Genomic DNA, 24,804 nt, shown 5'->3' with positions numbered 1-24,804 from the left:
TTCTTATCTATTGTAATGGAATTTAAGACATGTACCTAAGTAACTATCATCAGGGTACCATGCCACAGGGGCTGGAAGCGCGCGTTCCTGACTCCCAGCTAAGTAGTTATCAGCAAAACTTCTCGAAAGAGCTGTTTCTAGTCACCATCTCCACTTCTTTCCTCTTGTCTCTCTCATCTCCCTCCATCTGGGCTTCTAATCCACTGCTCCACTGAAGCTGCTCTTCTCAAGACGACTAGAGCTCAAGGTCACCAAGTTGACTGGTTGCTTTTCTAGACTTCTCCTACAATACCATTTCACAGAGTTGATAGTCTGTCTTTGTCAAAATACGTTTCCCTTGATTTCTTTGATAGCACATTCTCTAGGTGTTCCTCATGTTTCACTGACCGTCCCTTTTTGAACTTTGCTAGCTTGTCCTCTCCACTTAACCTCTAAATATTTTATCTCCTTAAGGATTGGTATCCAGGCCCCTTTTCCTATCTATTCTTTCCCACCCTATGGCTTTAAATATCATTTATACTGGCACCCAAATGTGTATCTCTAGTCCTGACTTCTCTCGGGAACTCCAGTCACTTAAATCCAAATGTCCACGGACACCAAACTCAACATTCAAAATAGAAACTCATGATTTTTACTACCAGTCCTACTACTTTCTCATTCAGTAAATAGCATCACCATCTGCTGGGTGGCTTGAGCCAAAAGTATGTCCTCCTTTATTCTTCTCTGTCCCTCACTCCCCACATCCAACCCTCAGTGCTGCTGATGCACCTCCAAGGCATATCTTGATCCCTTCACTTCTTTCCATCTTCACTATTCCATTATTTCTTATCTTGATGACTATAGAAGCCTTTGGGTTGGTCTCCTGGCTCTACCATGTTATTTATATCTCAGTGTATATGTCACCACCTCAGAAAGGGCTTCCATGATAACCCACTTTAATTAATTCATTGCTCTGTTTTAATTCTCCATATGGTACATATTACCAATGAATGTACAAAAGTATATCTGTTTCCAGCCCATTTATTCTCACTAGAATGTAAGATTCAAGAAAGTGAAGAGCTTATTTTTGCGTTGTTTAGGATACTGAGGAGTAACTAGTGAAAATGGAGTAACCAGTAAAGGCTGAAGAAATGAAAAGATGAATCCCTATGACTCCCGTAATAAGAAAAGATCATTTTGATACGTGAAGAAGTTGCTAATAAAGGTCTATCACTTTTGTGATCCAGGAAGGAAGCAAGAGGGGCAGGACCTGCAGCAGCCCCAAAACTATCAGGTATGGAACCACAAGGCAATCCATTTGTCAAAACGGAAGAATGGTCAAAGACTTTTATTGAGACTATCAGAGACTTTTTCACACCAAACACACAGAATATGTATTTCCCAAAATACAATTCTGAAATATTTAGGCAGCTGGACCAGATTGATCATAGCTGGACTGGAGCACGCCACTGAAGTCTCCCAGGTTGAAGCATTACGACTGACAGGTGCCTGTAAGTGGATAGTTCTGGCAGATGTTTGGGATGAATGAACCATTTAGAAAGAAGAAAGCCATCCAGCTGCCATTCTTTGAGAGTAGAAAATTCTATCAGAAGGCCCAGAAATACCAAATGCTCGGGAATTTGAATCAGAACAGAGCCCATGATGACAGTGAGAATGCAAACTGGGTAAATGAGCAAAACCAAAGCTCCCCATATAGATGCACCATGAGGGCTCCCCCCAAGGCCCACAGCTGCTCCGTCCACAGATGCTGGTGTCTGGCATCTCACTACAACACCGGAAGACTGAGCACATGGGTCGGACCCACAAGCCATCACTGTGCAGCAGTCCTTACCAAAAATTCAGGCACAGAAAGGCTGTTCAAAAACAGACCACGGGGCGCCTGGGTGGCTCAGTGGGTTAAATCCTCTGCCTTCGGCTCAGGTCGTGATCCCGGGGTCCTGGGATCGAGCCCCGCATCGGGCTCTCTGCTCAGCAGAGAGCCTGCTTCCTCCTCTCTCTCTCTCTGCCTGCCTGTCTCCCTATTTGTGATCTCTGTCAAATAAATAAATAAAATCTTTAAAAAAATAAAATAAAATAAAATTAAAATAAAAAATAAAAACAAAAAAAAAACAAAAAAAAAATAGACCACAGAGTACCTGAGTTTTTATTGATGGAAGCACTCAAACAACCCAATTGTTTGCAACCAGAAGCTAAATGACTCATAATCTCCTCCAGAAAGGTCATAGCACACAGGGATTGACTGCAGAGCAATATGGATAAGCTAGTTTTTTAAAGGTCCAAATTTTCTGATATGTGAATAAATCAGCTTAATGGATGCTCAACCAGATAACTTCTTGAAGATGCGGGTGTGTCTTTGTCCACCTTTGTATCATCACAGTACTTTAATATCTAGGAGACAAGAAACAAGGGTTTGTCTATTAAAGAAATCTCAGCTCCATTGTCTCCTCTAACTTGCTCATGCATCCTCTCTCTCTCTCCTCACTGCCTCTCTTCCTCTCCCTCTTCATTCTCTCTTTCTACACACACACACACACACACACACACACGGCCTCTCTGCTAGGGCCTGGTGCTCAAGAGTCCTTAAACCGGTGGAGAAGTGGATCGTACTATTCCATAATGACTTACCCTAACCCTAACCCAAAAGCTAACAGATGGACAAGAGTGGAGGTGCCCTGGACCAACAATGGAGGAGAGGCTGCCAAAACACATCTGGCTCCTAGGATATTAGGTAAGAGACTATGGACTTCTGCTAACATAATTACTATCATAGTCACATCATCTCTGTCCTCTCTGAAAGGCAGAAGAAAACATCTAGTGCGGAATGTGGTTCACAAATGATGTTCACCAAGTCAAAACCCCTATGGATCTCAAAACACCTGAAGTCAGACATTTCCCCAGCCAAATGTGACTCCACTACTTTCTTCCTAGACACCCTTGGGCAAGTTATTTAAGCTCTAACAGGCTCCCTTTGCTCACCACACAGGTGGCCATGATGAGAGTGCCCAAAGAGCGGTTGTGGAGATAAAGTGAGATGAATTACATAAAGCCCTTGGCAGTGGGCCTGGCACAAAATATGCACTCAACAAATGACATTGCAAATGCCATTTACTGTGCTCCCCTACTTGGCTCTCACCTTCATGCCTGACACCTGTGGCTCTCCTTCTGGGATGTGTGAGCTTGGTCAAAAATATGTTTCTTCACCGAAAGAAAAAGGCTCTGGGATTTTCATTCAGTTTTGCCTGTATTTTCCCCCTGTTCCATGGCACAAAGTGATGATAAGAAAGATCCAATCCCTGTCTCTAAACTGTTAAGCTTTCAATATCCCCAGGCCTTTAAAGTCAGTGTTCTGCCTATGCATGGAGAGCAGAAAGTGACTCAGCAGCCTACTACTATACCTATGGATAGATGGGACAATCCCTTGGGGCTATCCCACTGCCTCCATGCTGTTTCTGTTCCATCAATCCCCAAATGCTAATTTCGTTTCCCAAGGATACTTCTATGTTGTCTCCAGAAAGAATGTTGCACAGAAAGCTGGAAAATAAGAAGTCAAGGTTAGACCTTTGGGAATCTGAGGTACCCACCGTCCTTCCTCAAATGAACCTACAACAATTAGCTAAACACCTACTATGTGCCAAGTACTATGCTGGGGATGGGGATATAGTCTCTGACAAGACAGACTCCTGCCATGAAGAATATATGGAAAATTCCATGCAGAATGTACAGGTCCTGCTATGCAGAATGTATGGATGATTGAGCCAACAAATCATGCATTCATTACAATTAATTTCATAAACTGTCAATTGCACATTCCAGTGAGTGTTACTAAGAAAAAAAGCAGTGAGTTTTAAGACTCTTTAAGGTGGTCTGGAGATTCTAGGATTGCTTGCATAAGACAGTAACATCTAATCAAGGACCTGTCTAGAGAGTGATAAGAATTAGCCAACCAAAGAGGTTGAAAGGGGGAGGGGGCAATAAAAAGACTTGTGAAAGCCCAGAACATCAAAATGTCAAAGAACTAAGAAAAAAAAGAATAAGGTTTCCAGAATACTGGGGGCTTGGAGGAGATGGGGAGATAGATAGATAGACAGACTGACCAACAGACCAACAGAGGACTGAATTGAATTGAACTGAACTGAATCGAATAGAATCAAATAAAATTGAAACTTAGGCAAAAGTTGGCAAACTCCAGCAGGGTCAAATCTGGCCTGCTGATTTTTGTCTAGTACCCCCCAGCTAAGAATGTTTTCTATGTTTTAAAATAGTTTAACAAATAAAAAGAATATTTAATGAGATGTAAAAATGACATGAAATTCAAACTGCAGTATTCATAAATGAAGTTTTACAGAACACAGCCACTCCCATATATCCATGTAATGCCTATGGCTGCTTTCAAGCTACAGTGGCAAAGTAGTCACAACAGAGACTACATGGCACACAAGCCTAAAGTATACACTAAAATACATACCTAGCTCTTTACAGAAAAAGGTTTGCCAACCCCCAATCTAGTGAGGTAGGCAGAGGTCAGATTATATAATCTTTTAGGTCACAATGAACATTTAGGATCTCATCCCAAGAAATGCGGAACTCATTAACCCATTCAAGAAGCAGGAGAACAGCATAATCTAGCACGTTGGACTAACCCGGGAGCTTCCAAAGTTCGGATGCATGAGTCCTAGCCCCAAAGGCTGTGCATTAGTTGGCCTTGTGTATGGCCTGGGTGTGGGCTGTGGAATTTTTTTAAGATTCCTAGGTGATTCTACTGTGCAGATAAGTTTAGGAACTATGAATAAAATCACATTTGCACTTTTAAAAGAACATCCTAACTCCATCTTGTTACACATTAAAATCACCTGGAGGGCATTTTCAAACGAACTGATGCCCAGGCCCACCCAGGTCAATTAAATCAGGATCTCTTTAGAGCTGGGCTCCAAGACGGGCATTAAGAAAGGCAACCCACAGCATCTGCCACAAGGGGAAAAGTCTGACAGACTTGGTTTTTCCTGTGCTATTCCCTTACCTGGGATGCCTTCTGGCTCCCTCTCTGTACGTTTGCTCACAGACTGATTCACTGCCTCCAGACTCTTGGCATCTCTGTTCCCCTTGCCTGGAAACTCTCCTGCCTTTCCATCACCAGTCTAATTCAACATTTCATCTGAGACCTCGATCAGGATTTAACTCCATCATGGTGATACCCGAACTCCTAATTTCTTTAAATACATACACTTTAATACGTGACACTTGAACCAGCTTTGAACCCAGGTTTCACTCATACAAACTGTGTCTTTGGACAAGTCACTTTCTCCCTCCAGTTCCTCCCACACAGAGTGAGATAATAATGCCCACCCCACAATGTTGTCAGAAGGATCAAAGGAGATTTCTGTGGGTGGAAAGTGGTCTGCGAACAATAAAGCGCTGAACACCGATTAGCTGCCAGCATTTCTACACTGCCAGCTAACTCATAAGAAGGAACAAAAGTAGTTTGTGGAAAGCGTCACTCACAAAAGTGCAAAAGATCTCTTTATTCTCCTCCCTCTTGCCTTCCCATAGCACAGCTAGAAGAGGATTCTAGCAACCCTTAAAGTATACCTACCAGCTGCAAATTAATTTAGAGATGAGCGAGGATGACTTCTTCAAAGAGAAAGGCGATCCAGAGAAGCCAGAAGGCTCCCTGCACTGCTGATCACAGTGGAATGAAAGCCAAGAGCACAGCTCAGATCATCGAAGCGAATGAGTCACAGCACCTGGCTGTGGGGAGGCAAGACTTCAGCCAGACGCCAGTCAGAGCTAAGGAGCACGGGTCTTGCAAATAACTCAGATGAGTTCCTGTAACTGTTAACAACCCCAAGATGACCCCTGCCCTCATGCATGAAGCTAAAAATGAATGGTGGTGGACAGCACTGAAACAGTAAGTGTACCTGGTCAGACTGACCATCCATCTGATGTGAATCCTCACAGGATGTCATCAGATAAAGACTTCCATCCTTTTGATGATAAAACAAAATGCAGAAGCAGGAAAGTGCCTAGAATATACATGGATGCTTTGGCAGAAATTTAAAAAGGGAACATTCTTGTAATTATCACTACAGTCAAGAGATAAAACATGACAGCACTTTAGAAGCAAGCCCAGAGGTAATCACTCTCCTTGTTCTCATGATCTATATCTCTTCCCTTTTCTTTCTAAAATTTCCACTTACCTAGGTCTCTAAACAAGTTTGTTTGTTTCAGACTTATATGAATGGAATCACACTGTATGTGTTCTTTGGGATTCTGCTTCTTCTGGCTAGCATTACGTTTGTGACCCCAAAGTATTTATGTGAAATGACATGACGTCTGAAATTTGATTTAAAATACTGTGAAGATGGAGGAGTCACAATGTTGAATAAATGGGCCATAAGCTGATCACTGTTGAACCTAGGCAATGGATACATTGCCTTCATACTATACTCCTGACTTTTAGATATGTTTCAAACTTTTTGGAACAAAAAATTGTTTAAATTACTCTGAGATTCATTTTGACCACAGTTTCTTCATTTTTATTGTTGTACAGCAGTAGTTCTCTAGGTAAGGTCCCCAAAGCAGGAGCATCAGAATCATCTGGGAATCTGAAATGCAAATTATTTGGCTCCACCCCAGACTTACTGAATCAGAAACCTGGGGTGGGACCCAGCAATCTGTGTTTTAATATGCTCTCCAGATAGTCCTGATACATGTTCAAATTAGATAACCACTATTGAATAGTACTCTATTATCCAAATATACCACAATTATGTATTCATTCTACTACTGATGTACTGTGTATTATTTCAAGTTTTAGGATTCCAAGTCTGTGGCTATTATTAAAAAAATTAAAAATAAATTTTTTTAAAAAATAAAAAATTTAAAAAAAATAATATTAAAAATATTATTTAAAAAAAAAGATTTTATTTTATTTATTTGTCAGAGAGAGAGAGAGCACAAGCAGGGGGAGCGGCAGGCAGAGGGAGAAGGAGAAGCAGGCTCCCACCTAAGCAGGGAGTCCTGATGTGGGGCTCGATCCTAGGACCCTGGGATCATGACCTGAGCGGAAGGCAGAGGTTTAACTGACTGAGCCACCCAGGTGTCCCCATATTATAAATATTCTTATATAAGACTTTTGGTGACAAGAGTCTCTCAGATACATACCTAATGGTAAGATAACAAAATCATAGGTTGAATTATCTTCAACAGTACACAATAATGCCAAACTATTTTCAGAGAGATTCACCAATTCACAACCCTATTGTTAAAGTATGAAAGTACCCTTTGCTCTACATTCTTGTTAATACTTGGTATTTTTCAGATATTTTAATTGTTTCCATTCTAGAGCATTACACACTTTCAGGCTTTCCAACTTGGGATCAAAAAATATATATTAGGGAATAGATATATTAGGGGATAGAACTCTAGACATGAAATCATAGTTTTGCAAATATGTTAGTCGATGGGTTTGCATGAAATAAGCCTGATTTCAGAAAGAATCTGGCATGATGGAGAAACTGCGAAGGTCATTGGGACTACATATTTTGGAAAGCAAGAGGGAATGTGGTATAAAATGTTATTGAGAAGTGAAGCAAGGACAAATCAGGGACCTTACAGATGTGCTAAACACTTTCATTTTTATACCAAGTGAAATGAAAAGCCAATGAAAGGTTTTCAGAAGAGCAATTTACATAATTATACTTCTGTATTTGTATATATTTAAAATATTTCAGGCGCACATCCACTTGTAGCTATGATGAGGATGCATGATGCTTCAGACCAATGCTTCTGCTGAAACAACGAAAAAAGCTGGACAAAGCACAGAGAGGCGCACACACACACACACACACACACACACCTGCTTGGAGCCATCAGAGTTTCTGAGACAACCGGGAGCTGAGAGAACAAAATAATCCTAGAGAAGAGAGAACCACAGAGAGGTAAGCCAAAATTCTGCCGCCACTCTTTCCCTTGGGACATTGGCCATAACTAGGTGAGGGGAAGGGGCAGAGGATCCAGGCAAAGAGCCTCCGCAGAACTACTTATGAAGAAGCAACAATACCAGAAGAAATTCTGGCTGTCTTTTGAAGATAGAAAGACAGAAATTAAAGACCTAAGAGGCCAAGATCCCAGTAAGAAGGAAGGAGCAAAAAACTAAGCCCAACACTTGGCTGGTACTCCCCTTAAGACGTTGGTTGAGTTCTGAAGTTGTGCAGGGCAGGGGACTGAGAGGCCCAGGAGAAAGCTCCCAAAAGGCTTTCAGTAGGAGTTTTAGCAATCTTACAGTGCTGAGGAGAGAACAGTTACAGTACTGAACAAGCCAGCAGGAGAAGACATTGAGAATAGCTCATGCTCTTAGCTGAAATCCCACAAAAAGCTACACCCTGGGAGGAGGCATTGGCCAGCAGCAGACAGAGCCCTATCAAAATTAAAACATCACCTATAGTTAGCACAACCCCTAAATGGATTACAATAATAAGTCCACCAATATGCCTGCCTAGAAGCTATTTTCTCTTGAGAAAAATAACATCATCTACAACATCTATAATTTTGCATACAAAATGTTGAGCATATAGTCAAATGTACTAGGCATGCCAAGACATAGACCTAAAACCCAGAGGAAAACAAACAGATCACACACAAAGAAACCACTAGTGATTCAGATATTGAAATTAGTATAAAAAGAGCCTACGTGTACTCAAGAATATAATAACAAGAAGGAGAAATTACATGCATAAGGCAGAGAATTCAAATCAATGAAAAGGAACAAATCAGAAAAAAAGGATCAATTGGAACTTCTAGGAGTGTGAAATTAATAATCAATAGATAAGGCTGAACAACAGATTAGACATAGCAGAAGAGAGGACTAATAAATTGGAAGGCAGGTCAAAAATTTTTCAAAATGGAATCACAGCATAAAATGGAAAATAAAGAGTATAAGAGACATGTGTGACAGAGTAAAAGTTCTAAATTATATAAATTTAAGACACAGAAGAGAGAAAGAATGGGACAGTAAAATTATTTAAAGAGATAACAGCAAACTGATCAGAGACATCAATGCACAAATAAAAAAATTAAGAATCCCAGCAGGGTTGACAGCAAATAAACAGTAAAAAATAATCAATAACACCACACCTGGGGACATCTTAGAAAAACTGATAAAAACCAAAGACAAAGAGAAAATCCTAAAAGCAACCAGAAGAAAAAAACACACATTATCTTCAACAGCATAATAATAATGTTGGTGAATGGCTTATTTTTCTCCAGAAATGACAGAAACATGAAGACAATGGAAGAATGTTTTAGAGTGCTGAAAATCCCTCAAACATAGAATTACATACTCAGAGAAAATGTCATTCAAAAGTGATGGCAAAATTAAGACAGTTTCAGATAAACACAAATTGACAGTAATTGTTACTAACAAACCCTCACTTAAAAAAAAAATGTTAATGAAAGTTTAACTGGGCAGAAGAAAATAATCCCAGATGAAAACATGGTAATGTAGGAAAAAAATAAAGAGCAATGAAAAGGTAAACATGTGGGGAAATAAGAATGAATACTGACTGTCTAAAATAAAAATAATATGATAGATTTTTTTTTTAAGATTTTTTATTTATTTATTTGACAGAGAACAAAAGTAGGGAGAAAGGGAGGGGGGGGGGGGGGGGGGGGAGCAGGTTCCCTGCTGAGCAGAGAGCCCAATGCATGTGGGGCTTGATCCCAGGACCCTGGGATCATGACCTGAGCCAAAGGCAGAGGCTTTAACCCACAGCCACCCAGGCACCTCTAGATTTTCTAAATATGTAGATTAAAATGCATGACAACAGTAACACAAAGGATGTACAGGGGTAAACAGAATTAAAATACAATAAGGAACCTTACTATACAGTATTGTACTCACCCAAAACAAATGAAAACATGTCCCCAAAATGAATAGTATACAAATAAATGCTTATAGCAGCACTATTAGTGGTATTTAGAAACTGGAAACAATTCAAATGTCCATCTACAGATGAACTGATAAGCAAATTAAATGGAGTATTACCCAAAAAATAAATAAATAAAATAAAACAAAATAAAATACCGACAGACTATAAACTATGGGTCAATCACAGAGATATTATATTGAGCAAAAAGAGGCCAGAATTAAGATTACATACTATACTGTTACATTTATATGAGGTTCTAACCAAGTGAAACTAATTCATGATGCAAAAAGTCAGGATAAGTTATCCTTGGAGTATCAGAAACTAGAAAGGGGCAGAAGGGGACCTCTGGGAGGGTGGTAATATTCAGTTTCTTGATCTAGTGGCAGATTACATCAAAGTGTTTGCTTTATGGAAATTTATCAAACTCTATACTTAGGATTGTTTGTTTTCTATATGTATTTCCAAAAGACATTAAAAATATATTTCAGACTAACAGAAAGCTATACAGAGAATAACAAGACTGTATCAACCATCAAAATTAGAAAGAAAACATTACTGGTATAGTTGGTATGTGTGTTACTCCCTCATTATAACCGCCCCCCACAGACATAACCACTCCCGTGAGTGAAGTGTTCATCATTCCTCTGCACTCTTTTTCCCTTTACTCCTTGGACTCATCTAAACAATGTATAGAGAGAGCTCTTTTATATGTTTTAAACTATATATAAAATATAACTTGATCTCTATTTTTATTTTTTTTTAATTATTTATTTAGAAAGAGAGGGAGAGAGCAAGTGGGGAAAGGGACAGAGGGAAAGAATCTCAAGCAGACTCCCTGCTGAGCACAGAGCCCCACCTGGGGTTCAAAGATCTCAGGACCCTGAGAATCATGACCAAGCCAAAATCAAGAGTCAGACGCTGAACTGATTGAGCCACCCAGGTGCCTCGATTTCTATTTTTAAAAGATCATTCTGAAAGGGGCACAAGGCAACTTTCTAAAATTATAAAAATATGCTATATCCTGATAGGAATATTGGAATATTGGGCATAGACATTTGTCAAACACATCAAGCTATGCATTTAATATCTGTGCATTTTGCTATAGATAAATGTTATCTCACTTAAAACAAAAATTTTTAAGAGACCATTCTAGCTACTTCATTGGCAATGGACTTGACAGAAAAGAAACCAACAAGACCAGTTCAAATACTCCAGTAGACCTGATAGTGCCAAACTCATCTACCCAAGGAGGAAGGACATAAAGACAGCTTGTGGGCACAGTTCTTTGAGCGGCTTAACTGGGAAGTGGAGCAGTAACTGGAGAAGTAAGGCCAAAGGAAAATAAAAGATCAAGCTTGACCCAGTTGAGAGGAAACACTGAAGACAAAGAAGAGAAGTAGGATCAAGGAAGGAGCAAAATCCTTGAGATAAGAGGGGATGGGATGTGAAGCGTAGGTGGTTTGGTCTTTCCCAGGACACAATGTCTTTTGGCCCTTTAACTGGGCAGAAGTAAAAAGGGAACAGATGTAAGAAAGATGTAAAGAAAAGATGTAAGAAAGATTGTTTGGTAGTGGAACGATAATGAAGCTCCCACTATACTCAAAAGCAGGAAAACTATTATTCACCCTTGATTATACTTCACAAAGCACACTGTAACCTAACCTTGTACTCAAGAGGGGATGGATAAGTGAAGATTAAAATGTTTCATATTTTCTTAGTACATCTGTATGTCATTGGTCATAGTCTACAATGGAACTGAAAAAAACAGTCTCTTCAGAAATAATTCACCTTAGATATCGAAAGCAATTTCCTCTTTCTCATTTTTATTTTTGTGTGTTCTTGGAAGAAAAGCAATCTGCATCTTCCAGTGTTATCAGCTCTTCATTTTATCAGAAAAAAAAATAAAACCTATGTTCATCCTCCAAAATAATTTTGAAGCAGAATTCACCAATGGAGCAATTCTCATAGGAAATAAAGAGATAGAGTCTATATCCCTATATTACCACAATTTGTGACAATCGTAAGGATATACTGGATAAAGAAACCGGAAGCTCTTGCCAAGAAGAATTAACCTCTGTCATGGAAACATTCCTGCTGCTTGTTGGTAAGTCACATGTGTACCCTGAGTGACAAGCCTTTAGCTCATGTACAGGAATCTCAGGGTGGTCCCAAGCCAAACCTGAATGCGCCCAGCAGGACAGAAGCACCGCCTGTGTTAGGAGATGAGTCAGTATACTGTGCTGTTTACATATCACTAATCAATTACGAAAGGAAGAAAAATTATAAATGCATTTCTTGCACCATAAATTGGCATGTGTTGTAGTACACCAAGTTCCATTTAAAAGGACTCCATTCATGCAAGAAGCGCCGATTTGGTTGGCTTAGCAGTTCAATTTTTATGCTTACAATTCATTTATATACTCACTATGTATATTGAGTGCTCGCTCATATTTCCTGTTGCCACAGCCAGACTGTGAGTGCATATGTTTTTGTCATTCTTCACTACAGTAATTCAGAACTTCAGCTGTCAAGTTTGGAGCTAATATTCTCGTATATGCCATCCGTGCACTACTCTTAAAAATAATTCCTTGTTTGCTCTCAGAAGCTCCAACCTGACATGATATATGAAATGGCAGGATCAATTCTTTAAAAATAACCTAGATCTTTAAATGCAGCTACAATATATTTTTTCCTTGAAAATATCCCCTTTCATATCATTCCCTTTATTCAGTAATTATAAACCCTGGTCAAGCAGTAAAATAGGACAACATGTTAAACATCAACAAACCACAAACAGCAGTGTTTACAGGGAGGAAAAGGAAGAAAATCTCAGCTTCCTGCTATACCATCCTTTGAGGCGCTGTCATTTTAAGTGTGGAGGCATCAATTATTTCTTCTATGCTGAAGGGTTTATATATTTAAAGGTTCCATAGATCCACAAAGAAAATAAGCCATCGTTTCTCTGTATCATTAAACACAACAGGATACCAGTCCTGTGCGGGTTTTAAAACACCAGCAGAATTACGTGGGTGAACACAAAGGTTTAATATTTCACTTTCAAGAGAAACAGAGTTATTAGGTGGCCAAAGGACATTGGGACCATCCTTCAAGTTGTCAGTTGCACTGTGTTTCAGGGACCAAAGACTAGCTCCATTGCAGCATCCTGTAATCCTAGAGTCTGAAGAAACCTCAGGGTCTCCTAGCCCTATCTGTCACCCAAGAATTTTACCGAAATTTTCCCCTCAATATCTCTGAAGATGGTCAGCCTCTGTTGCAATTACTCCACTGGGGAGTTCGTAAGAGAAGATTCTCAAGGGATGTGATGAAAGACTAGAACCAACCATTCAGACAGGGAGTAAGGCTCCAGTCAGCAGGGCTGCAGGATACAGACAGCTTTGCCGAAAGCTAAAATCAGACTTCCAGGAGAATGAGATTTGGAAACAGCAATGATAGGGATGCAACGTTTAGATATGTAGAACCCCAATTCTGGAACCCTCCTCAGTCCCCTCACTGGCCTGGGAAGGAGCTCCCACAATCTGGAAGCAAGGAGCCTTTCCAACGACTGATTTCTTAAAGTAAGAAATGACACTTTCAGACTCACAGCAAGGGTCTGTCAAGCTCAGAAAGGATCAGATCCTTTCCTTCTAAAAACCAAGCCCAGGGACCCCCTGCTGGAACTGCTAATGTTTAAAATACTTAAACTTTGGTCTTAAAACCCTCACTAAAACATTTCGGGCTCTTCTTTTCAAGGTGCATATAGGCTCCGCTCTAACTGAAGTTGCTCAGTTGGTGTAGGGTTGATGTGTAGGGGTTGATGTTTTCGGCGCAGCCCTTCATCCCGCCTAGGAGTCTGGCTTATCCTCCCAAGAAAGGCGAGCGCTAGCGGTGGAGCGTCAGCACATCCCCAGCCGGACCCGGGACGGGGTGGCCCGGCCCTTACCTGTCGATGCTGATCACGCATAGGGTCATGATCGAGGCCGTGCAGCACATGACGTCCATGGCGATGAAGACGTTGCAGAAGAAGTGGCCAAAGATCCACTTGCCCCCGATGAGGTCGGTGACGCTGACGAAGGGCATGACCGCCACGGCCACCGAGAGGTCGGCCAGCGCCAGGGACACGATCAGGTAGTTGGAGGGCTGGCGGAGCTTCTTGACGAAGCACACCGAGATCACCACCAGGCAGTTGCCTGCGATCGTCAGCAGCGTGATGAGCGTCAGGATGGAGCCGATCACAACTTTCTCGGCTCTGCCATAGTTGATCTGCTCCCCGCAGCCGGAGGCATTGTCCGGCGGCGCGTCCCAGGTGGGCACCGGGCTGGCCGTCACCTCCGGGACCCCGCGCAGCAGGTGCGGCGCCCAGGAGCCCGAGACCGGGCCGGCGCCGTCGGGGCTCAGGTCCGGCAGCCCGCGCCCCACCTCTGGCAGGAGCAAAGAGCGGAGGTGCCCGTAGAGGTCCGGGCGGCCGCTGCTGTTAACGTCCATCATCGTGCCGCTGTGCGCTGCTGCCCATGGAGCCGGCGCCCCCGCCACGCGCTCCGGCCTCCGGCCCGGGGGCCTCACCTCGCCGGTTCCGCTCCGCCCGGCCCAGCCATGGGGCCCGCGCCGGCCGCTGGGGGGCGCCTCGGCTCGGCCCCGCGGCCCCGCACGTCCCGGGGCCCCAGTCGCTGCAGACCACGCAGGAGCGCGGCCGCGCCGAGACTCCCCGCGGGAGGCGCCCCCAGCACAGACCGACGCCCGCTACGCGCGGCTCACGGGCCCGCGGGCGCCGCTCGGCTGGCCGCCCCGCAGCCCGCAGCCGCCGCGCGCCTCGCCCGAGCGCGCCCGGGAGGCAGCGGCAGAAGTTGCGGAGTGCGCCCCGCCCCTCGCGCCCGCCGCCGCCGCTCCCCTGCGGCAGCCGCGCCGCGTCCCCGCCGCCGCCGCCGCTGCCCGCGCCCCTCCGGCTCCCGGGACGGGCTTCCCCGGCTGGGCCGGGCCGCCGCCTCTCCAGCACCTCCCTGCCGGGTGGGGGGCGGTGCTCCCCGCGCCTCTCGGGATCCCGAGCCGGTTTGCTCCCAGATCCCTCTGTGCGGCTGGAGGCGCAGACCCCCTCCGACAGACTCGAGCCTCCTCACAGAATGAACGACACTTGGATGGGGGAGGACAAGGGGACCGGCGGACACTCGGACTCACGGCAAAATGAAGAACCTGAAGAGGATTTTTTTTTTTTTTTCTTAATTAAAAAACCTTTTCGAGCACCACACCAAGCAACAAATAGATACTAACGTTTCCCATTTTGACCACTTCTGGGAGAAAGCGAAGATGGAAAAGGAGAAGCAGCCGAGTAGGGTGGGGGTGGGAGATCAGAAGAAATCAAGGAGAGGGTGGGATGCCTTCAGGTCTTGGCACCCAGTAGGAGCTGGGGGATCTGGGGAAGAGACCACCACGGGGCTTAAACCCATTGTGACTAACCCTCCAGCGTCTAGAACCAGGCCTTTCGGGCTCTGCAAATAGATCCGGGGAGCTTTTCTATTCCGACTTCGAAGCCTAATATACTGAAATAAGGGTTAATTTTCCCATGGTATTCTGGAAATCTTGCCCATAAGCGAAGAAATGACCGGTTATAATGTTCTGCAGAAGAACCCTGGAGGTGTATGTTGACTTAGTGCCTATTGCCTTAAACCCCCTTGATATTCAAACCCTGTCAGAGTGGCTGATTTTTACTATTCGACACTTACTTCACTCCATTTTGTATAAAGGTTTTATTGTAAACCAGCAGTGATTTCTTTAAAGACTCTAAAAATAATCAAATCTGTTTTCTTTTCTAGATGGCCCTAGCAGATTATAAATAGGAAGAAAGGGAACACAAACCTCAAAATGTATTGATCTCAGAGCTGAATAATACTCATTCTTCAAGGTGGGTATTAGCCCTATTTTTCCAGATAAGGAAACACAGTTGCTACTGCATTCAGCTGGAAAGGCACAGTTAGGTTTCAAACCGAGGTTTATCTGATTAGTATGTCCATATTCTTCTCTCTACACTTAAAAACAGAATATTTTTAAGTAAAAAAAAAAAACAAAAAAACCAAAACCCACATGGTGGGCTAATGGTCACTATGACCATTTCAGGGTCTCTCTCACTGAGATAAGCAGATCAATACATTGAGTCAGAGGAAGAGTGAAAGTTACATAGGCCACAAAGCAATATCATTTAGTAGTTAAGAAAATGGATGAGGAAATGTCTTCAATCTTACTTATGTTAGTATTAAACATAATTTCAGACAAAAGAAAACTAGTTTGGTGCTGGAAGGCATCGAAGAAACCATTGTTTACCTTTCAAGACAGGGGAACAGAGGTTGAGAGATGTTTAATGACTGAGCCAAGATCTTATACGACTACACTGAAATGGTTTAATTCTCCGGTTTTGAGTTTAGAATTGTCTCAAGGACTCTTGAAAATTCTCTAAGGTGGTAATTTCACAAGCTACGTTTGACTTTTCTTATTTTAACTCTTTAATCATTTTAACTTATCTTGACTTTCCTCTTTTCCGCCCTGAGTAATCAGGCCAACTTACATTATATTGTCTTGGCTCTCATAAACAATAGCCCACACTAATGAATTATATGAAGAATTTAAAAGCAACAGTTGTATTATTTGAATCTACAGTTAATATAATTTGCCACCTATACTCCTACCAGCTCTTACCAGGCCTACTTATTTCATAGCAGCTTCTGACGTTTTTAGCATTCATTTTTTCATTGTAGGATGCCAGATAATCAGTAAAGTACTACTTTCAAATTAACTTCCTCTTCCATTTTCTATACAGCATCAGGTCCAAACTCCCCTTTTTATAGAGCCGTCACCTCTATTACATTATCCTGGGTGATGGCTGGGTATATTTCCTTAGAGTTGCTAGGTTTTTAATTTATAAGCTGTCACAATGCATAAACATAGTTATTGAAAATCTCAGCTTCTGCAACATTACCTTACTTATGTTGAGTTTAAATTTCATCTATCATTATTTCGAGATCCTGACAGAACTACCTGGAATTTTTTGCTTCTCTCTAACCTTGACTAACAAATAATCCTCTCTTCATAAAAATGCTAAAAATCTCATGTATACATTTCCATAATTTTCTTGTAATGAAAAGCTAAAGGTAGAGCTTTAAAAAAAATCCACAAAACCCCTAAACACTCACCTAAATTTGTTATTTGTTTTGTCCTTGGTTTCCTAGTGTTTAAAATCCATACCAAGGTGTTGCTTCTTTCACCCTCCCCCTGCCCACCTACTCTTTGGCAGTTACACTGGAGAGAATAAGAGAAGTGTTGGCATTTAAATCAAATTGTGTTGTTCATTTTCATCCCTTTTATTTCTTTCATTTAAAAAATAACTCTGCTGCTTTAAGAAGTATGAAACCTTGTTTAGACTCTCATTTCCTATAACAACGGTCTCATAAAATTGTCAGTGAGGATACTTGAGACTACAGCTTTCTGATGCTTCCAACTGGTAATCTCCCTCTCTCAAAACTGCTCTGGGATAGTAGAAAAGAGCTGCTGAGTCCTACAACAGGAATTATCGTCTTTTTATAAGCTCTTCCTCCCTCTAGGTACTCATAGCTCATCCGAAGCATATGCTTAATCATATCTATGCAGACACACACATACCCATCTATAGGACATAAACTTAAAGAGAGTTTTTCCCCTAAAACCAGCATATTCTGGCAATCTAGATTTACTTTAAGAAACACAAGTAAAATAAAGCTTTCTAAGTTATAGGACCCACTGGCAACTCACCGGTCAGTTAAGCATGCTGACTGGGGTTCCAGTAATTTCCAATGTCCAATGCTGCTGACTTCCTACAGAGTTACTCTTACTTTTCCAAAGTTTTTCAGCTTCTCACTTTAATACCCTATTGCCTCACTCAACTAAACTATTCACCAGGGTGTCCCTTGATGCCAATAACCAAATACTGCCCTACCCTATGACTACCAGTTGGGCTGTGGGGCAATAGCACAGGGACAGAATTCAGAACACCCATCCTCATGACAATGACTGAAATCTGTCAACAGACATTGGGAGGCTCAGTTGGGATAAGAGCAGCTAGCTAAGCTGGAACCAGGAATGCCCCTCTCTCTGGGACCCCTTTTACCATAGCTAGTTTCATCCTTTCTAGATTCCTGAAGCATTTTTTCCCCTATCTTTATTCTAGCATCTACCAGTGCAATATGCTTTAGATCTTATTTATTTATTTATTTATTTATTTGTCATTTATTGAGAGATCACAAGTAGGCAGGGGGTGGGGGTGGTTTGCCGGAAGCAGGCTCCCTGCTGAGCAGAGAGCCCCATGTGGGGCTCTATCCATGGACCCTGAGATCATGACCTGAGCCAAAGGCAGAGGCTTAACCCCCTGAGCCACCCAGGCATCCCCAAATATGCTTTATATTTACCTGACTATCCTCCCTTAAACTGTGGACTCCCCAAACACAAGGATATTTTCTTATTTCTTCCATGTGTTAGGTGTCCAATAAACATTTGTCAAATGAACTGAGTGTAGAATAATGCCTATAACCAAGTGTCATTCATGGTGTAAAAGAATTCCTCAGCTTAAAAGTGAATTGTGAGCTTGGTTTTCTTTTAGATATATACATGCTTTAATTATGCTACCTTTGTTTGCATTAGCTCCCAAGGATGACGACAAAAAATGTACTTTTTTTCTTTGCTTCCTTCCATTTAGGAAACTTCCATTCTCTTTACAAAATAAATGTAACCTTTAAAAATTGTCATAAGAAGGGGCGCCTGGGTGGCTCAGTGGGTTGAGCCGCTGCCTTTGGCTCAGGTCATGATCTCAGGTTCCTGGGATCGAGTCCCTCATCGGGCTCTCTGCTCAGCGGGGAGCCTGCTTCCCTCTCTCTCTCTCTGCCTGCCTCTCTGTCTAGTTGTGATCTCTCTCTGTCAAATAAATAAATAAATAAATCTTTTAAAAAAATTGTCATAAGAAAAGATAAATAGAAAATCAAAGAACAGATAGATCCAAGAACGCTTATTTTTAAATTACTCAATTTTTTTCATACTAGGACTGTTTTTGAAATAAAAGTGGTACGTGTGCGCCGCCTAGTGGGAAATCCGTTCCTCAGTATAAATTCCACAAAGAGAAAAACTACCATGGAGCGTTTTGTCAGGGAACAAACTCAGCAATGTTGGCTTTCGATCTCTGACCCTGAAGGACTAATTAAAAGAAAAATTAAATTCTTCAATTTAAAGAAATGTAAAGAAAAACTGATAAAAGCAGCATTTACTCATTGATTGAGCCAATGATTACTGAGTCTAATAATACAAGTTGTAGTACAATATGCAAATAGGTATGAACTAAGGTTGAGTCCACAGGAAACAGGCATTGGACCTGACTGGGGAAACCAAAGAATTCACAGAGCTAACATTTCAAATTAGGCTGGAAGAAAGAGGACAGGGTTCTATAAATATGGGGGATACTTTTTAAATAAATATGTTTAGATTCTAATCGGTTAAATTAGATTTATTTTTTTTTAAGAATTTATTTATTTGAGAGAGAGAGAGCACAAGCAGGGGGAGAGGCAGAGGGAGAAGCAGACTCCTGGCTGAGCAGGGACCCCGACATGGGGCTCAATCCCAGGATCCTGGAATCATGACCCGAGCTGAAGGCAGACCCTTCACCCACTGAGCCCCGAGGCATCCTAAATTTAGATTTAAATTAACTAACTGAAAATTGTCAGTATTTCTAATTTACATGTACTATTTGTAAGTAAAGGCTAAATATATATAATTACTTGTTTAACATGTATTGGATTTTATTTTTAAGATGATATACATATATGTATGTCGATAAAGGTAATATGCATATGTGTGTGTCACCATAAACGAGAGGGCTACAAATGCAGAGTGATGCAGGGCTGCTGTATTGTCAACCCAAATAACAGCAACACTATTACTGCAATGACATGATATTTGAAATGAGGAACAACTCTTCTAGTTTTCTTGCAGTTCTAACCAACTCATAATTCCAAGCAAAGCAAAGCAGAAGCCTCCCTCTGTTTACTCAATAGTTACATTCCTGGAAACTTCTGTGCATATAAAAAAATTGTAAAAAAAAAATTGCTGTGCATTTATATATAAAACCTGTTTAGGTTCTAGATTTAAAAAAAAAAAAAAAAAAAGATAAACAAGCTTTACCCATGCCGGACAAGGAGCGAGTGTTCATTCTACAAGATTTTCTCACACATTGCAGGATTGTTAGCATCCATCTTGCCAAAGCTAGTATTAACCATCTCACCTCTCAATTATTGTGACAACAATAAGTCTAAAAAAATACTCACATAAATTTTCAAGTGCTCCCTGCCCAGGGTTGGCTGGGAGGTGGAAGAGAGGGCAACAATACTGTTGTGGAACATTGTTTTAAAGAATGGTTCATGAGGTATTTTCTGTAAAGTATAATATATGTATTTTATGTTTTCCAGGCTAAGATGCAAGATTGAGGCTATTATATAGGTCCTTAAAGAGCAAAACTTCCTTGTGTAATTTTCATTCATAGTAATGACATAAATCGGAAAGGACAAGTTAAGCAGTATTATCATAAAGTTTAAATATTTAAATCGGAGTACCTTTTTTGGATCATAGTTTTGATGCTCAATATGAGGTTAGACCATAATTTTCATAGCTGGAAACCAGTTTCTGTGCAGAAAATGACCTGGGTTATCCCTAGCCAGATGAGTTTCCCAAAGACACAATTTTGCTATCTATGAACAAATCAGTTTATGTGATTTTTTTTTTTTTAAAGGGAGATGGGGGATATCAGAATATTTAAAGGAGATATATCATCAACCAAAAAGACTATATCTGACCCAGTCTTCCCTGATGAGACAAGGTGGACATATTTTCCTTGCTAACATTAGCAAGGAAATCTCTTTCTGCAATTCAAGATGTTTTCAACAACCACTATATCCATTTACAGCTATTTGGAGCATGAACTGCGTGGTTAACTACCACGGCTATTATTTTTGTATAGTGTTTAAGTTTAGAGCTCAAAATGGTTTCTAGTCAATGGTACAATAAATTGACTAAGACTCTGTGTCTTGACAAAATCTTGTCACATTGTGCTTATGTTCCATAAGTCTGATGTTAAAAATGACCCCTGCAGGAATCCCATCTGTAGTCATGGTTACCAGTTCTGACAAATCTACTTTAAAATTTTCAAAATTCTTCTCCATACACACAAAAAAAGCCACTTCCTAATGATGTGCCTTTTGGGGGGCACTTTTCCAGATGATATTTAGTCATATCGAAATTTTCAACAACACAAATAGCTTTTATATATCTACTTGATTATCAACTGCAATAGAAAATGCCCAAAATAACTTGATTTTTAAAGGTCATTTATTCTGCAAGTTCCAAGCTGTATTTCCAACATCCTGAGCAATAGCATTTATAGTTACCATGTTTGTAAACGTTAATTTCTGTTTAGGACCTGTTCTTTCTTTTGCTTTCAATAAACATTCTTTGTAAACTTGCCTTCGGTTAAGAAGTTGTTGCCTGAGCAATTTTTGTTTTCACTTAATATGCTCTAATTCCAAAGCAGCACCATGGTGATGCATAATTTTATCTATCAACTTGACCGGTCCAGAGGGTACCCAGATATTTGATCAAACATTGTTTGTTTTCCTGAATGAGATTAGCATTTGAATCAGTTGACTGAGTAAAGCAGAATTAATCTCCCTAATATGGGGGGTGGGGGTTCATCCCTAGTTGGAGGCCTGAATAGAACAAAAGGTCTGATCCTTCTTCAAGTAAGGAAGGATTCCTCCCACCTGACTGCCTTCAAGCTGGGACAGTGTTTTTTGGGTTTTGTTTTCTGTTTTTTTCTGTCACTGGACTCAAGCTGAAATATCAGCTTTTTCTGGGGCTTGAGCCTGCTGGCCTTCAGAATGGGAGCTACATCAGCTCTCCTAAGTCTCCAGAGGGCCACCTGCAGATCTGGGGATTTGTCAGCCTCCATAATCCCCTGAGGCAATCACTCATATGATACACACACTTTTTGGCTTCACCAGCTATGTGGCAAATGGGGGCAAATACAAGTCTGCCTAGAGGAAGGGTGCCATTTTCCAATCTGCACAAGGGCTCCTTTAAGTGCTCCATCATTGGGAATAAAAGAAGGGGTGCTTTGGGGGTTGCTGGTGTATCATGCCAGCATACCATACTCACAGTTCAGTGAACTTCTAGCTGTGTGTTTAAATAAATGAATACGATCCAACAGCTACAGTTGTGATGATGTGGGTATGAAGGTGAACAAGAGCTCATGGGTTCATTGATTAAATCTGCAAATTTTGACTGAGCACTATCTACTTTATGCCCATTGTGGATAAACCCCAGACTTCTGCATCTTGTTACTTTTCAATTCCATCCATCAAAATCTAAATCAAGCATTCCCTCCTCCAGGAAAACATCCTTTATCTCCTCCAAATCCCCCAAACTCTCCCTCAGTCTGGGACAGAAGACCCTGCCAGATGTACCTGACACACCTGTGCAAATGGTGTTATAATACTGCTTTCTTGCCTTGCCCCCCACCTCAACCATAAACTGCCAGAGGACAGGGGCCCACGGGAGTGCTCATTAACTAAAGGAGAACCAAGTGAAAAGAGGATAAGGCCAAAGATTAGCTGAACACACACTGACTTTTGGGGACAAGCTCAAGAAAGGCCTTTGGGGAGACCAAAAAGGGCTTAAGGGTTGCTTTGGATACCAAAAGCCGCCCTTTCTAAACTCCCCAGGGAAGAGGAAATGACTAAAGAGCCATCCATCTTCTCGGACCTCAGATGTAATAGGAATAACAATATCTCCTTCATTGGCTGGTTGTGATGATTATTCAGATAATGGATACAAAGTGGATACAAAAATGGATAAATCAGATAATGGACACAAAGTACACAGAGTAATTATGCAGTACTATTCTTTTCCAGGCAGATATTTTCAGAGTTTCCTTCAAACTCCAGATCCTTGCTGCCTCAGCTTCCCCTGCAGGCCAACTTCTAATCCTTCTTCCTTGTTCTTTTCCCCTATCACCATCCCATCCTCTCTCTCCCTCCTCCTTTCCCAACCTCCAACTCTCTCCACTGCTTGTTTTGTCCAGGAGACAATACAGGAAGGGAAAACTGAGCCAAACTGCCTGGATGTATATATAGATCTATCCCTATTACTTGAGCCATAGGTTTCTCAGATGTAAAATGCAGATGTCGCTAAACAAAAACAAAAAGCCAGTACTTAACTCACGGTTGCTTTGAAAATTAAATAAGATATCCAAGTAAGTACTCACCGAAATTAGCTGGCCCTCAATAAAGTGTTCAATGACTTTTCTCTATTCATTTTTTCTCCCCGTTTCGTTTCCTCCTCATCTAGGCCTGGGGGGTGAAAATGGGAAAAGAAGTCTAAATGGTACAGTTCACAAGAAAAGCACAATGACTTTCAAAGAAAGAAGCCCTCTTTAGTCTAATGCTGACATCAAAGAATCATTTATTTTATTCACCTTCACCACGCCTTGGTCCTATTTCTGACCATTCTAGATACTGTGGTCATAGGTGAAGATGCCTGTATGATCTTGCAAAATTAACCCTAGGTTTCCTGATGAAAAGCAGAGTTTGCTTTGCATGACCTTGTTCTATTTACAGAAGTAAAAAAAAAAATTCTTGTTCTTACTTAAGAAATATCAAGTACTGGAAAAAGGCAAAATATTTCTTCTTTATTAAATTTAACCAAAAGGAGAATTGCATGCTACCACATGGAACAGAGCCCTCTTAAAATTGCCTTCTGAAATCAGGAAAGAAAGCATGTAAAGAAGGACTAATCATTACGGTGTGGTCCACAGACCAGAGACTATCTAGGTACTGTTTGTTTTAAGTACAGAAATTGAAACTGTTTAGAAACGTTTACAGCACTTTGTTATTGTCTGGATATTTAAGCGCCCCCGTCAGTGGGCTCTTCTTATTCTGCGGAGTACAGGGCGAATCGGTTGTTGTCAAACCAGTTTTATGCGGCCAGAGCTGCCGCTCACCGGCAACGCACAAGGGACCACGTACGGGGTCTCCGAAGAACTGGAGGCGGGGGAGGGGACCGGAGGATGGGGTAGAGGTGAGACTCCCGGTCCGGTTTAAGAAGCCCCGATGTAAACTGTAGTTCCACAATTTTACGTTGTCGGATAATTTATCAATCTTCGAGAGTTCATTTAAATGAAGTCCAAAAATGTGGAAACATCCAATGTGTGGGATATGTACCACTTTGTTCACTTCTCAGCTGGAACACGGACAGATTTCAATTTTGCATGTCCCCTGTCGAACCTGTCTGGCTAACCCAGTCCTGGGGCTCCCCGCTCGTCCGAGAGAGAGCCCTGCCATCTCGTGGCTGGAGACGGGGACCGCAAGACAGAGCCGCGCGCCGGGGACCGCCCGTTCTGACTGGACCGAAAGACCCTCGATGTGAGGTCTTCTGCTCAGTTCTCCGTCTTCCGGATCAGCCCGTTTCAAAGAACAGAATGGACTTCAGAAGGCGGAGGGAAAAGGGTTTCTTACGACTGTTTCAAAAGCCCTTCCAGCTCTTGGCAAAAGTGTCCGGTTCGCGAAAGAATCACTTTCCACAGTATTTTCTGGACGAATGGTGGGAGACGTGAACGCCTCCGAGGGAAACCAAACATTCTCATTCAGAAGGCGGCAAAGAAGGACTGAAGTGAGGCCGTGGATTTCAACACACTAACTTTTGCTGGTACTCGAAGGCGAGGCAAGTGCCTTCGAACCTTAAAGCGAATAATTATTTAAGTGGAGAGAGGGGCGGGAGGCGCAGGTAAACTACAATTCCCAGCCTGCCAGAGGGGGCGGGCCTTGCGGCT

The 24,804-nt window shown here is 41.8% G+C and overlaps 1 protein-coding gene across 5 annotated transcripts in view; it reads right to left on the bottom strand.

Annotated features, from left to right (window-relative positions):
• HTR7 (5-hydroxytryptamine receptor 7) overlaps positions 1-14,626 on the bottom strand; it is an 84,784-nt gene extending 70,158 nt beyond the window's left edge. For 4 of the 5 annotated variants that reach the window (XR_004380199.1, XM_032836718.1, XM_032836731.1 and 1 more), the window contains exon 1: positions 13,867-14,626. Coding sequence is in view for 4 of the 5 variants with exons in the window: in XM_032836718.1 (XP_032692609.1) it covers positions 13,867-14,411 (545 nt within the window). In the remaining variant the exon portion in view is untranslated. The remainder of the gene's footprint in view (positions 1-13,866) is intronic. The other variant, XM_032836727.1, reaches the window with a different exon arrangement.
• Between the last annotated feature and the right edge of the window lie 10,178 nt (positions 14,627-24,804).

Source organism: Lontra canadensis, unplaced genomic scaffold, assembly GCF_010015895.1.
Source record: "Lontra canadensis isolate GAN:19392208 unplaced genomic scaffold, GSC_riverotter_1.0 scaffold3, whole genome shotgun sequence".
NCBI classification, from domain to species: domain Eukaryota; kingdom Metazoa; phylum Chordata; class Mammalia; order Carnivora; family Mustelidae; genus Lontra; species Lontra canadensis.
The sequence above is the reverse complement of the archived record's forward strand: the minus strand, read 5'-3'. Positions and strand labels throughout refer to the sequence as shown.